General features: G+C 49.7%; 1 protein-coding gene across 2 annotated transcripts; it reads left to right on the forward strand.

Annotated features, from left to right (window-relative positions):
* Window positions 1-324: 324 nt before the first annotated feature.
* Txndc15 (thioredoxin domain containing 15) lies at window positions 325-10,665 on the forward strand. 2 transcript variants are annotated; one of them, XM_005078379.4, is made up of 5 exons: window positions 325-592; window positions 3,095-3,576; window positions 6,470-6,633; window positions 8,834-8,964; window positions 10,141-10,665. In XM_005078379.4, the coding sequence occupies exons 1-5, from the start codon at window positions 340-342 to the stop codon at window positions 10,335-10,337; spliced, it is 1,227 nt and encodes a 408-aa protein (XP_005078436.2). In that variant the 5' UTR covers window positions 325-339; the 3' UTR covers window positions 10,338-10,665. The 2 variants fall into 2 exon arrangements, with proteins under 2 accessions (XP_005078436.2, XP_040611982.1); XM_040756048.1 differs by having other exon boundaries at window positions 3,101-3,576.
* Window positions 10,666-12,690: the final 2,025 nt, after the last annotated feature.

Here is a 12,690-nt window from a genome sequence, read left to right on the forward strand (position 1 = left end):
CAGGATGCTCAGTTACAAGAAGCATATATCTAAAAACTTAGTTATGTGACATGCAGACTTAACTGAATTTCTCCTCTGTCTGGCAACATAAGCTTGTGTAGCATGGTGGAATAACAGATCAGAAATATCTGCGGCCTCCCAAAGTTCTACCCCCTCCTCCACAGTGCACCTATCAAGACTCCGAGTCTTTTTTGTCTCTGGAAACTCATCAGGCAGGTGCAGTATGTGCTGCAAGCACAGGGGGTAATGATACGGGAGGGGATAATGTCTACTTTGACTTCGAAAATACTGAATGCCGGCTGCTCACGGTTGGCCAGAAGCCGACCGCCCCACTCCAAGATGGAGTCTGCAGCGGCCGCCAGGAGTCAAGATGGCGACGCGCAGCCGCGCCTGCGCTCTCGGGTCCTCTCCCTCCCCCTCCCCCGCCCCCCCAGCCTCGCTGGCGTCGGGGCGCCACTCCCGTTGCCGTGCGCCGGTTGTCCCCCCCACCGCGGTGGCTGTCGCCGCGGCCCCACGTCGCGCGCCATGCATCTCCTCTGCTGGTGGCCAGTCCTGCTGTGGGTGCTGGGCCTTCCGGCCCGCGGCCTGGAGGGTGAGTGCGGACCGGGCCGGGCGAAGCGGCTGCGTGGGGGGACGGGGGACGCGGGGACCCGGCGCCGCTCCTCGCTCGCCCGCGGGCCGTGCGGGGCGGGGCGGGGCGGTCGAGCCTGCTCAGCCCCCCTCAGCGGGCCCTTTTGTGATGAGCGCTCCGTGATCCACCTCGTCGTCACCAATGCCCGACTGTGATGGTGGCCTCATGAGAATCCCACACCTCTCTCTGCCCGATGCTCTGCACCATGATGCCAGTCAGTCCTTCCACCAGCGCCTGGGAGCCAGCTTCTAGTAATACCGTCCTCCCACAGGCTGGCTACACCGAGGGATAACAGGCTGTCAGTCCCGCACTTCGCGGTGAACATCAGCGCCCCAAGTCTCTCTGGCTTCCCACTCTATCCTGCTGGACCACTCTTGCTCAGTATGAAGGAAAGGCCTGGAAACCAACAGCAGATTCCTGGGCCCCCCCTTAGTGAGGAAGGGTAGTGAACACCTGCTCTTGAGATCCAAGACCCTGTGCTGATCTTTACTAGGCTGTCAAATATCAGATTGCAATTTTGTAACTTGTTTTTTTGAGGGCGGTCATACAATGTAGCCCATCCTACTTTGAAGTCAGAGAAGTCCCCCTGCCTCAGATTCCCTATTACCAAGATTACAGGTGTGCAGAGTCTTCCGTGCATCAGGGAAGGGTTAGCCGAAGAAGAGAGCCTACCTTCCTATCTGAAGGGCTAGTCAGGCATCAAATGAATACAAATTATTAAGTGAATTATAAGGGTGCAAAATACATCAAGGAAAGTCCCAGGACATTATTGGGTGCCATCTGGGGACTGCTTACCCTGGTCTAAAGGTCAGGACAGATGTTTAGTGCCTCCATCTGAAGGTTATTGGATTCACCTGGAGGTACAGTAGAGAGCTTTTAAATTCATTTAATTCCTTTTTTTTTTTTTTTTTTGATTTTTTTGAGACAGGGTTTCTCTGTATTGTTTTGGAGGCTGTCCTGGAACTTGCTCTGTAAACCAGGCTGGCCTCAAACTCACAGAGATCCACCTGCCTCTGACTCCTGAATGCTGGGATTAAAGGCGTGCGCCACCAACGCCCGGCCATTTAAATCTTTATTTTATGTGCATTGGTCAGATCCCCTGGAACTTGAGTTGTAGATAATTGTGAGCTGCCATGTGGGTACTGGGAATTGAACCCAGGTCCTCTGGAAGAGCAATCAATGCTCTTAACCACTGAGCCATCTCTCCAGCCCCTGGTAGAGGACTTTCTTGGCGGAGAAACTATCCTTAGGAATGGCCCAAGGCAGGTCAGGGTCGGTGAGAGTGATCAGGGAGCAGACAGTATAGAGAATAAATCACACAGGGCAGGGGAAGGCACTGAAAAGTGTTTTATATTGGGGAAAAGTAAGAACAGGTTTGCCCAGCTTCTAGTCCCGCTTGGGCTGCAATGAGGATTGCCTTTAGGGAGTTCAGAAAGCTGGGATTTGCCACATGAAGTATAATTAAACAAACAAACAAAAAGGCTCCAGTGAAGACCACCAGTTAGGAAAAAATAACAGAACAGAGCCACAAAGAAAATAATAATGGATGATGGCCTCCAATACTTGGGAGGCAGGCAGATCTCTGTGAGTTCCAGAGCCACAGTCTGTTCTGCCTTTCCTCATTAGGCACCCATGTACAAAGGCAGAGAGCCTCTGAGAGAAGCTGAAAGGTGGGGAGTACTGACTCTGGGTGGTGCTGTGCTCCCTGGAAGAACGGGGCCATCACCGTCCACCCCTCCCATTTTATTTCCTCAGCAATTTACTTTCAACTAGTGATACAGTAATTGTCGTCTTATACATGGCTCAAGCAGCAATCAGTCTGATCTGTTTGTCAGGTTAAAGAAGAAATTCCCCACTGGCTGGTGGTGGCGCACGCTTTTAATCCCAGCACTCGGGAGGCAGAGGCAGGTGGATCTCTGTGAGTTTGAGGCCATCCTGGTCTACAAGAGCTAGTTCCAGGACAGCCTCCAAAACCACAGAGAAACCCTGTCTCAAAACCCCTCCCCACCAAAAAAGAAGGAACTTCCCCTCCCCTCTTTCGACAGGGTCTCTCTGTGTAGCCCTGGCTGGCCTGGAACTCTCAGAGATCTGCCTGCTTCTGCCTCTGCAGTATTGGAGGCCATCATCCATTATTATTTTCTTTGTGTCTTTGTTCTGTTATTTTTTCCTAACTGGTGGTCTTCACTGGTGACTTTTTGTTTGTTTGTTTAATTGTACTTCATGTGGCAAATCCCAGCTTTCTAGAGTATTCTGTATTTATCTCTTTACTTGGCATCTATCAATGCAGCATCCCTGACTGTGGTCTCCATAGCTGGAGGAGGAGGCTGGCTCTCTGATAGGAAAATGGAAATGGATAGGAAAAGGTTTTTCTCCATGGCGGGGGGGGGGGTCTCATTTTGGAAGACAAGTCTTGGGGTTCATTTGCTTTGGGGTCAGATATGACAACATGCTGCCCTGCTGTAGTTGCAGAGGAGAGTGGCCATGTGTGGCGAGAGGAGCAGCCTGACCCAGCTCTTCAGGTTGGGGCCCTGTACTTGGACGATGAGGAGGCTGCACAGGACCATCCGGGACAGGAGAGGGTGGGGCAGCCTGCCGAGGCCTCTCCGGGGCCGGGTCCTCGCGGAGATCCCGTGGTAGTGCTCTCAGTGATTCCGGGTGCAGCTGAGGACCAGCGGAGCGCCGAGGCCCGAGATGGCACTTGCGGTACGCTGGGAGAGGACGAGCCGAGCTGCAGCCAAGAGAGCCTCTTCGCGATGCACGGCATGGGCGGCTTCCCGGAACGGGAGGAGGAGTACTATGCCGAGTCTGGAGCAGCGGAGGCCGAGCCGGTAGCCACCGAGGATGCCAACAGCACCGACAGTCTCAAGTCCCCCAAAGTGAACTGTGAGGAGAGGAATGTGACCGGCCTGGAAAATTTCACCCTGAAGATTTTAAACATGTCCCAGGTAGGAAGCCTGCTTTAAAAATGTCTGTCTGTCTGTCTCTCTCTTTGTCACTTTGTCTCTGCCTCTCCCAAACTTAAATCTTATGATTTAATACGCCACCACTAATCAACTTTCAGATGGACATTGCCCAGGCCGGTCTCCAACTCCTGGGCTTGGGTGGGTGTGACCTCATCTCTGTCACTGTAAGTGAGGATGGTTTGAACGACTGAGTGACTTGCTCTCGGCGAGTGTGTAGGGAGAAGATGAAATATTTCTACAGTCTGTCATGTGAAACTGGATGTGGTGGTGCAGACCTGTAATCCCAGTTCATGGGCTAGCTGCAGCTCTCTCTTGACAGGTCGCAGAAAAGACAGCTATCCCAGGTTAGCCTTGAATTTGCTACATAGCAGAGGATGGCCTGTGACCTTAAACTTTGGTTTCCCTGCCTCCACCTCTGGAATGCTGGGGTCACAGGCCTGAGCCATCCCTCTTAATTTTATGAGGTGCTGGGGAAGAACCCAGGGCTCTGTCCATGTAAGCACTCTCTCAACCTAGCTGTGGTCCAGCCTGCTGTCTTTAAAAAAAAAGATTTTAGCTGGGCAGCTGGTGGTGCACACCTTTAATCCCGGCACTCAGGAGGCAGAGGCAGATGGTTCTCTGTGAGTTCAAGGCCAGCCTGGTCTATAGAGCAAGTGCCAGTACAGGCTCCAAAGCCACAGAGAAAAACGTGTCTTGAAAGACCAAAAAAGTTTTTTAAAGTCAATCAGTCAATCAATTAATTAATTAATTAAGTGTGCATTGGTGTTTTCTGTATGTACTCTGTGTGAGGGCGTTGGATCCCCTGGAACTTGAGTTACAGATAGTTGTGAGTTGCCCTGTGGGTGCCATTGAACTTGGGTGTCCAGAAGAGCGGTGCTCAGCTGCTAACCCATCTCTCCAGCCCTGAAAAGATGTTTTTAGGTGACCAAAGGCTAGTCATTCTTGTGACAACCTTTCCCACCAAGTCTCATGAAAAGTGTCCTCGTGGCAGGTGGGTGCGTGGGGCCAGGGTCCCAATACTTTGCTGTTTTAGAGCTGAGACTAGCTCAGTGACAGACACCTGCCTAGCATGTCAAAGGCCCTGGCTTCCATCCCCAGTACCACTAAAAAAAAAGATTTAAAAAGTCTGTGGGAGGGGCTAGAGAGGTGGCTCAGCCGTGACCCCTGCTCTTCCCGAGGGTTCAGGTTCAGGTGCCCAGCACACACACTGGATGGCTCACAGTCACACGGAACTCCAGCCAACGCTGCAGTTGACTGCTTATGCTGGGGAATGTGTCGGTGTGAGTCTAGTGTTAGTTCTGCAGTGAGTCGGACCGTTGTCCCAAACCGCTCCACGTTTCCGCTGAGATGAGCGATGATTCCCCAGGGGTGTTCTGGAACAATGGCAGACAGTTCGTGTAGATGGTTAAGAAGGGCAAGGAACAGGATGCATGCAGTCAGCTGTGGTGGCTCAGTGTCAAAGAGCTGTACTTAAGTCATGAAGCGTCTCCAGGGCCTGGCTGGGGTCAGCCCGACTCACATTCCCTCCAGGATGTTTCCTAAACAGTTGCCAGGCCATGTGATGTCACACGTGTGACAAGCCAGTCTGGTGGCAGGAGCAGTGATCTCTTGAATTGCCCTGACCTTTGACCGTACACATTGATCTTAGCTTCAGCTCTGCCAAGATGACAGTTGGAAATTGTTTGATGTGTTATCTTTTTCTTACTGAAACAAAATACCCAAGGCCGTCCCACTGAAAAGAAAGAAAGCCTATTTGGGCTCACAGTTTTGGAGCCATCACTTGGCTCCATTGTTTTGGGGCCTGAGGTAAGGCAGCCTGCCATGGTGAGAACACATGTTAGAAAAACACCTCACCTCCTGGGGACTGGTCAGTAGAAAGAGAATGAAGAGGCCAAGTTTGGAGTCAGCCTGGCCTCCACAGTGAGCTCTAAGTTAGCCAGAGCTCCATAATGAGACCCTGTGAATGAAACAAAACAGAAAGATCAGGGTCCGACAACGTGCAAAGTTTGCAATACTCCAGGGGCTGGGAAGATGCTCAGGGTTAGGAGCACTGGCTGCTCTTGCAGAGGACCTGGGTTCTATTCCCTGCACCCATGTGGCAGCTCACAGCCGTCTGTACCTCTGGTTCCGGAGGATCCGACGCTCTTTCTGATCACCACAGACACCAGGCACACACTGGTACACAGACAAGCAGCAGAAAACTCAGAAATGACACGGCATGCCCTGGTGACCTGTGACCTCCTACCGGAGCTTCCCTTCTGATGTTGGAACAACCTTCTAACACTCACAGGCTGAGGAGTAAGCCACTCTTCCACAGGACTGACATTGCTTCCACACACCATGTTGGGCATCTCAGTATGACCTGTAGTTTCAGCTCAGGGAATCTGATGCCTTCTTCGGGTTTCCATGGCTTTTGCATGCACATATATATACATTACACACACAAACACAGAAGTAAAATTATATATACATATATATATATACATATATATATATATATAGAGGGGGGGGTTTCTCTGTGCAACAGTCCTAGCCGTCCTGGAACTCACTCTGTAGACCAGGCTGACCTCGAACTCACAGAGATCCGCTTGTCTCTGCCTCCCAAGTGCTGGGATTAAAGGCGTGCGCCACCACTGCCCAGCAACATGTCTGTTTTTTGTTTGGCTTTGTTTCTGCCACAGGTCCTGTCTCTCGATGCCCCGACTGCCCTGGGACTTGCTGTGTAGACCAGGCTGCCCTTTAACCTAAGGAGCTCCTTCTCCCTCCCTCCTTGTCTAGGCCGCACATGTACATTCAATGCTGACTTTAACTATTGCCTCTTTCTCTACACATGTACATTTAATGCTGACTTTAACTATTGCCTCTTTCTCTACAGGACCTCATGGATTTTCTAAACCCAAATGGCAGTGACTGCACGCTGGTCCTCTTCTACACCCCCTGGTGCCGGTTTTCTGCCAGCCTGGCCCCTCATTTTAACTCTCTGCCTCGGGCATTTCCAACTCTTGGCTTTTTGGCGTTGGATGCCTCTCAGCACAGCAGGTATGGCTGGTGTGGGTGCTTGTCCTTTCAACTGATGGCCGTAATCACAAGGCCCTTGTTGGTTAAGCTACAAGTAGGGAGCTGGGCGGTGGTGGCGCACGCCTTTAATCCCAGCACTCAGGAGGCAGAGGCAGGTGGATCTCTGTGAGTTTGAGGCCAGCCTGGTCTACAAGAGCTAGTTCCAGGACAGCCTCCAAAGTCACAGAGAAACCCTGTCTCGAAAAACCAAAAAAAAAAAAAAAAAAAGATCTGTCTTTGTGCATGTGCCCATATATGTGGGCGCCTGAAGGAGCTAATAAAGGTGTCTGTCGGGTCCCCAGAATGAGAGTGAGAGTTACAGGAGGCGGTGAGCATGGGACATGGGTCCTGGGAACCGAACTCTGGTCTCTTCAAGAGCAATGTGCAATGTGCACACTTCACTGCACCATCCCTCCAGCCCTTTATTTTCTTCACTTTTTCTTTTCCCATCTTTTCTTTCTTTATACCTATTTACATTTACATTTTGTTTTTGTTTTTGTTTTTGTTTTTAGAGACAGGGTTTCTCTGTGACTTTGGAGGCTGTCCTGGAACTCACTCTGTAGACCAGGCTGGCCTTGAACTCACTGAGATCCACCTGCCTCTGCCTCCCGAATGCTGAGATTAAAGGCGTGTGCACCACCGCCCGGCTGAATCTGTATATATTAAACAGGGGTTCATTAGAGTGGCTTACGGGCTATGGGCCAGCTAGTCCAACAATGGCTGTCTCCCAGTGGAAAGGTCAAGAATCCAGGCGTTGTCTTATCCACGAGGCTGGATGCCTCAGCTGGTCTCCAGTCTACATTGGAATCCCAAACAAAGAAGTAGGTTCTAATATCGGTGAAGGAATGCCTGCACAGCAGGGTGGATGAACTTGCCAGCTCGAGTGAGGGCAAGCAGGCAAAAAGCTAAAACTGTCTACTTCACCATCATTTTATGTAGGCTGAGACCAGGTTTGGCCCCGTTTTAGGGTGGTTCTTCAGATTATCCAGTCAGGAAAATCCCTCCCAGGTGTGTCCAGATGCTTGGATTTCAGTTGATTCCAGATGTGGTCAAGTTGACATCCAAGATGAGCTGTCACATGTGTATTGTATGTGAGTGTCTGCATGTGTGGAGGCTGAAGAGAGTGTCAGGTCCCTGGAGCTGAAGTTAGGCAGCTGTGAGCTTCCGTACGGGTCCTCTAGGAGGGCAGCGTGCTCTGAACCACTGTGCCATCTCTCCAGCCCTAACTTAGCGACACTGTGTCTGCTCCAGACATGTCCTAAGGATAGCCATGCCAGTCAGGCTCGAAAGCATACACTGGACTCGGGCACTGAGGTCTGGCACTCTCTCTCTGTGCTCCCCCAGAAGCTGCTGGCATCTGCCCTGGTGCCTTCTCTTGTCTCCACTGAGTACCTTATGTCGATCATGGAGGCCACTTGTTTTCATTACAGGGACTGAACTGTGTTTGATTCATATGCCAATGTCTCAGTGACAAAAGTGCATCCAACACTGATTGCTTAGTGACAGGAGAAGCTGAGGCATAGTAAGGTTAAATAATGACCTTTCCCAGAGGTCACACCACTGCCAGAACCTGGCCCAGTCTTTGTGAAGGTGAAACAAGTCAGCAGGCTGCTTTTTCCAAGTCTCCCTTCCTGGGTGTGAGCCTCCTGGTGTGCAGGTTGAGTCATGGATTCCTTTGTACCAATTTGCCAAAGAATTACTTACTCTATGCTGATCCTTTTTGAGGAAGGGATGGCCATTCCAAAGTTTGACTTTTTTTTTCTGTCAAAAAAATTGACACACTGTGTTTTATCCATGAATTAGAATTTTCTGGTCTGAGCTGTTTTGACATTTGGAATTAAATAGTGGAATCATTAGGTCATGGCTAGAACCAATGCTAGAAGCAATTGAGTTGGGCTGCAGAGTAGGAGCGCCTTGTCCCTGACCCATAAGGAAGTCTAGGAAGCTGGACAGACTAGCCATGCGGGAAGCATGCTTTGGGCTTTCTTTTTTTTTTTTTTTTTTTCGAGACAGGGTTTCTCTGTATTGTTTTGGAGGCTGTCCTGGAACTAGCTCTGTAGACCAGGCTGGCCTCGAACTCATAGAGATCCACCTGCCTCTGCCTCCCGAGTGCTGGGATTAAAGGCGTGCACCACCGGCTGCTTTTGGGCTTTCTAACTTAGCTGCCTTCTCTCTCTTACAGCCTTTCCACCAGGTTTGGCACTGTGGCTGTCCCTAACATTTTGTTATTTCAAGGAGCTAAACCAATGGCAAGGTTTAATCATACTGATCGAACACTGGAGACCCTGAAAACCTTCATTTTCAACCAGACAGGTATGGAGAAAGGACATCCTGGGGAGAAGTGTGTGTGTGAGAGACTGTGTGTGTATATGTGACTATGTATGTGAGACTGTGTGTGACTGTGTGTTTGTGGTGTGTTTCAAGACATGGTCTCTCTGTGTAGACCAGGCTGGCCTTGAACTCACAGAGAAGGCTATGTCAGTAGTAGCATATGGCGTGTCTTCTCTCGTCTGTGTTATCGCTGCTAACTGTTGTGCTTCTGAGATTCAGCTGCACTGTTGGGCATGGCGAAGTCTTGTTTTTATTGTGTTGTGTTCTATTTATTTAGTTAGTTTTTTGGGGCTGGGGTGGAGACAGGGTTTCTCTGTGGCCTTGGAGCCTATTCTGGAACTCACTCTGTACGCAAGGCTGACCTCAAACTCGCAGAGATCCGCCTGCCTCTGCCTCCCCGAGTGCTGGATTTAAGGTGCATGCCACCATCGTGTGTTCCGTTATGCTGTTTCAATTCTGTCATGTTTGCTGAAGCTTATGACCCTGTGGTTTATTTCTTGTAAAAGTTTGATTGTGGGAGCTGAAGGAAACTTCCCTTCTCTACTGTGAGCACCCTCTTGTCCCCGAGGTGCACTTCCTGGAAGTGAGTGCAGTCTGGAGCACACTCAGTGCGCATTGCACTCAGGTTTCTTCTAACATGATCCTCATTAGCTTAGAGGGGAGAGTGCAACGAGGTTGCTGGGAACCCTGAGCCTGTGCTGTCCCTGACTGGCGTGGGGACAGAAAGCCATTGTGTTTAGTGCTTGGAGAGGGATTTGAGGTTCCTGGCATCGTTAGAAGTCACCGGTCCAGTGGCAACAATTCTTTCAGTAACTTATTTAAACAGAAGTCAACCTATGGAAGCATTTGTGAGTGGTCTTGCCTGTTGAGCTTTGGTCTTAAGGGATCAAAGGCAGCTCTAACAGCAGGTTCAGTAGGAAAGCTCCAAGGACTCACAGGAATTCTGGAGTTTTAGCTTTGAACTGCTGGAAGGATTCCTGACCCTTTGATGCGGCGGGAAGAAAGGCAAGTGACAAGTTGCACTGGCATGCAGGTGAAACCCTTCCAAGATACCCTTGCTCGCAGGGGTGTCTCCTCTAGGGCTGCTTGTCATTTTGCATGCCACGCATCATACGCCAGGCAAGACTCCAGTGTGCTTTCTCTCCTTTTGTCTTCCAGGTATAGAGGCCAGGAAAAACGTGGTGGTGACAGAAGCTGACCAAGTGGGCCCTCTCCCCAGCACACTGATACAGACCGTGGATTGGCTGCTTGTGTTTTCCTTATTCTTTTTAATTAGTTTTATTATGTATGCTACCATCCGGACTGAGAGCATTCGGTGGCTGATTCCAGGACAAGAGCAGGAGCATGCAGAGTAGACTCGACTGAAGGGGAGGAGTCCCAGCCGACTTAGGCTCCAGGGGAGAAAACGCCCGAGATTGTAATGCCGGCTCACAAGGGAAGTCAGATTCAAGAATCATGTTCTTGGCGAACTACTGAGGCTTAAGAGATGACATATAAATGTGTTTTCACTGTGACAGTTTGCAGATGCAAAGGTATTCTCTAGAACTGACCATTCTTGTCTTTAATACTTGAATACAATGAATTTTCTCTTCTGATGTCATTAAGCAGGAACATGGGAAAAGTGACTAGGATGGGTGTGGGCCTCTGAGTAGCACCTGATGAAAAATAAAAGGTCACATGCCATTGTTTTGTGATCTCTGCTTTATCTGAACTCAAAGAGGTTTCACTTGTTTCTAGGAATTGCAGACGGTAGGAAAAAATAAGTGTTCTGATTAAGACATGTTAATTCTGTGCTACAGTGTGAGCTTAGTCGTGTGTCCAATGTGCAGGATTTGAACTTTACAAGCCAGGTGGTGGTGGTGGCACACGCCTTTGATCCTAGTTTTGGGAGGCAGAGGCAGGTGGATCTCTGAGTTCAAGGCCAGCCTGGTCTACAGAGTGAGTTCCATGATGTCCAGGGCTACAGAGAAACCCTGTCTTGAAAACACAAACAAACCTCTGAACACTGAGCTGGGTTGAGGTCCATATAAAACACTGTTCTTGCCTGCAGGTCGAGTCTAGTTTAGGACACAAATAGAAGAGTGACAGCATGGGCTGCTGAGATGGCTTAGCATAGGAAGATGCTTGCCACCAAGTGTGAAGACCTGAGTTCAAGCCCCGAGTAGTTCTGAACCTCTACATGTTCACCACAGCATGCACCCCTCATAGAGGCAACATATAATTTGTGCAAACCTCTATTATTATCATTATTATTATTGGCTTTTAGTGATAGGGCTTCTCTGTGTAGCCCTGGCTGTCCAAGAACTTGCTCTATAGATCTGGCTGGCCTCAAACTCAGAGATCCTCCTGCCTCTGCCTCTGCCTCTGCCTCTCAAGTGCTGGAACTAAAGGCGTGCACACCGCACCTGACTTGGTAAATTACTCTAATACTAATTGCTTCCAGTGTTTTAGGCATTAGTTCAATGTGTGTAAAATACTACTCATCCTGTAGAAACAGAGCATTGTGTTGAGAGTTTACAACTTTATGGTGTGCATAGTGTCATGAACAGCCCTTGTTGGGTGTCCCCTGGTGGAGGGGACTGTGACTCAGAAAGAGACCATTATGTCTGTTCACAGATGAGCAAACTGAGGCCGAGAATGGTTGAGCAACTTGCCCAGCTTACAAAGACAGTAAGTTGAGGGCCTTGACGTGTAATCACAAATCTAGCAGAGAAAAACCAACAAACCTTAGTGATTCTGACTCTCACAGTAACATTTGAATCACCACTTGAAGGCCAGCTACTATTTAACATTCTTTGCCATACTGATTCAGTTACGAACACAACTCTGAGACTGCTGCCATCAAATGTCTTCATTTCAGAGTGTAAACTGAAGCTTGGAATAACTCATTGCTGGCTGTGCGGCTTTCAGACCTTGGTTGTAGGGTTTGTGTTGTTTGTTCTTTGGAGTCTTGAGATGGAGCTCACACTGGCCTCTGGCTCTTACTGTGAGATCCCTGATGTGTGTCACCACACTTGGCTCCAAGCCCAGAGGATTGGTTCTGCCTCATTCTATGCCACGGCCGGGGTGACCTTTGGCTGTGTTTACCTCTGGTCTCTCCAGTGTGTTGTAATTGTATCAGGTGCTTTTTGTTGTGATGAAACCACCAAGAGTGGGATAGGGAAGAACGTTTATTTTGGCTTATGGGTCAAGAGAGAGTTGGGAGTGTTGGGGAAGACAGAGTAGGGAAGCGAGAGATCACGTTGTTAGCTGCAGACAGGAAGCGGAGAGGCTGAACTGGACGGGGGCAAACCTGCAGCCTCGCAAAACCTGTCTGCAGCAACATCCTCCAGTGAGGCTCCACCCTCTGAAGGTTCCGGAACCTCTCCAAACAGCACCGCCAGCTGGGGACCAAGTTCAAACACCCTAGCCAGTGGGGCATGTCTCTCGTTCCGACCGCCACAGGCACCTTTAACCTTGTTAGTTTTTGAGACAGGACCAACCGTCTGGTCTGTGTACGCTAGACTGGTTCAAACTCACCAGCTGCCTCGGCCCCCAGGGTCTCTTTAGTGTTAGAGGCGAGTGCTACCACACACATCTGGCATAACGCCTTTCTTATCAAATGATTGCATTTCACTGTTGCTAATAGTTTAAGACATTTTCCTTTTTATTTAGTGTGTATGTGTTCAGGCACATGGGTCATGGCGCATATGAGGTCAGACGACAACT

Source organism: Mesocricetus auratus, unplaced genomic scaffold, assembly GCF_017639785.1.
Source record: "Mesocricetus auratus isolate SY011 unplaced genomic scaffold, BCM_Maur_2.0 Super-Scaffold_100013, whole genome shotgun sequence".
NCBI classification, from domain to species: domain Eukaryota; kingdom Metazoa; phylum Chordata; class Mammalia; order Rodentia; family Cricetidae; genus Mesocricetus; species Mesocricetus auratus.

Excerpts from the sequence above, each read along its gene's own strand:
- Txndc15 (XM_005078379.4), top strand. The coding sequence starts at position 340 with ATGGAGTCTGCAGCGGCCGCCAGGAGTCAAGATGGCGACGCGCAGCCG. Across the intron at positions 593-3,094 it reads TCCGGCCCGCGGCCTGGAGG|TTGCAGAGGAGAGTGGCCAT; the intron begins GTGAGTGCGGAC and ends GCCCTGCTGTAG. Across the intron at positions 8,965-10,140 it reads CTTCATTTTCAACCAGACAG|GTATAGAGGCCAGGAAAAAC; the intron begins GTATGGAGAAAG and ends TTTGTCTTCCAG.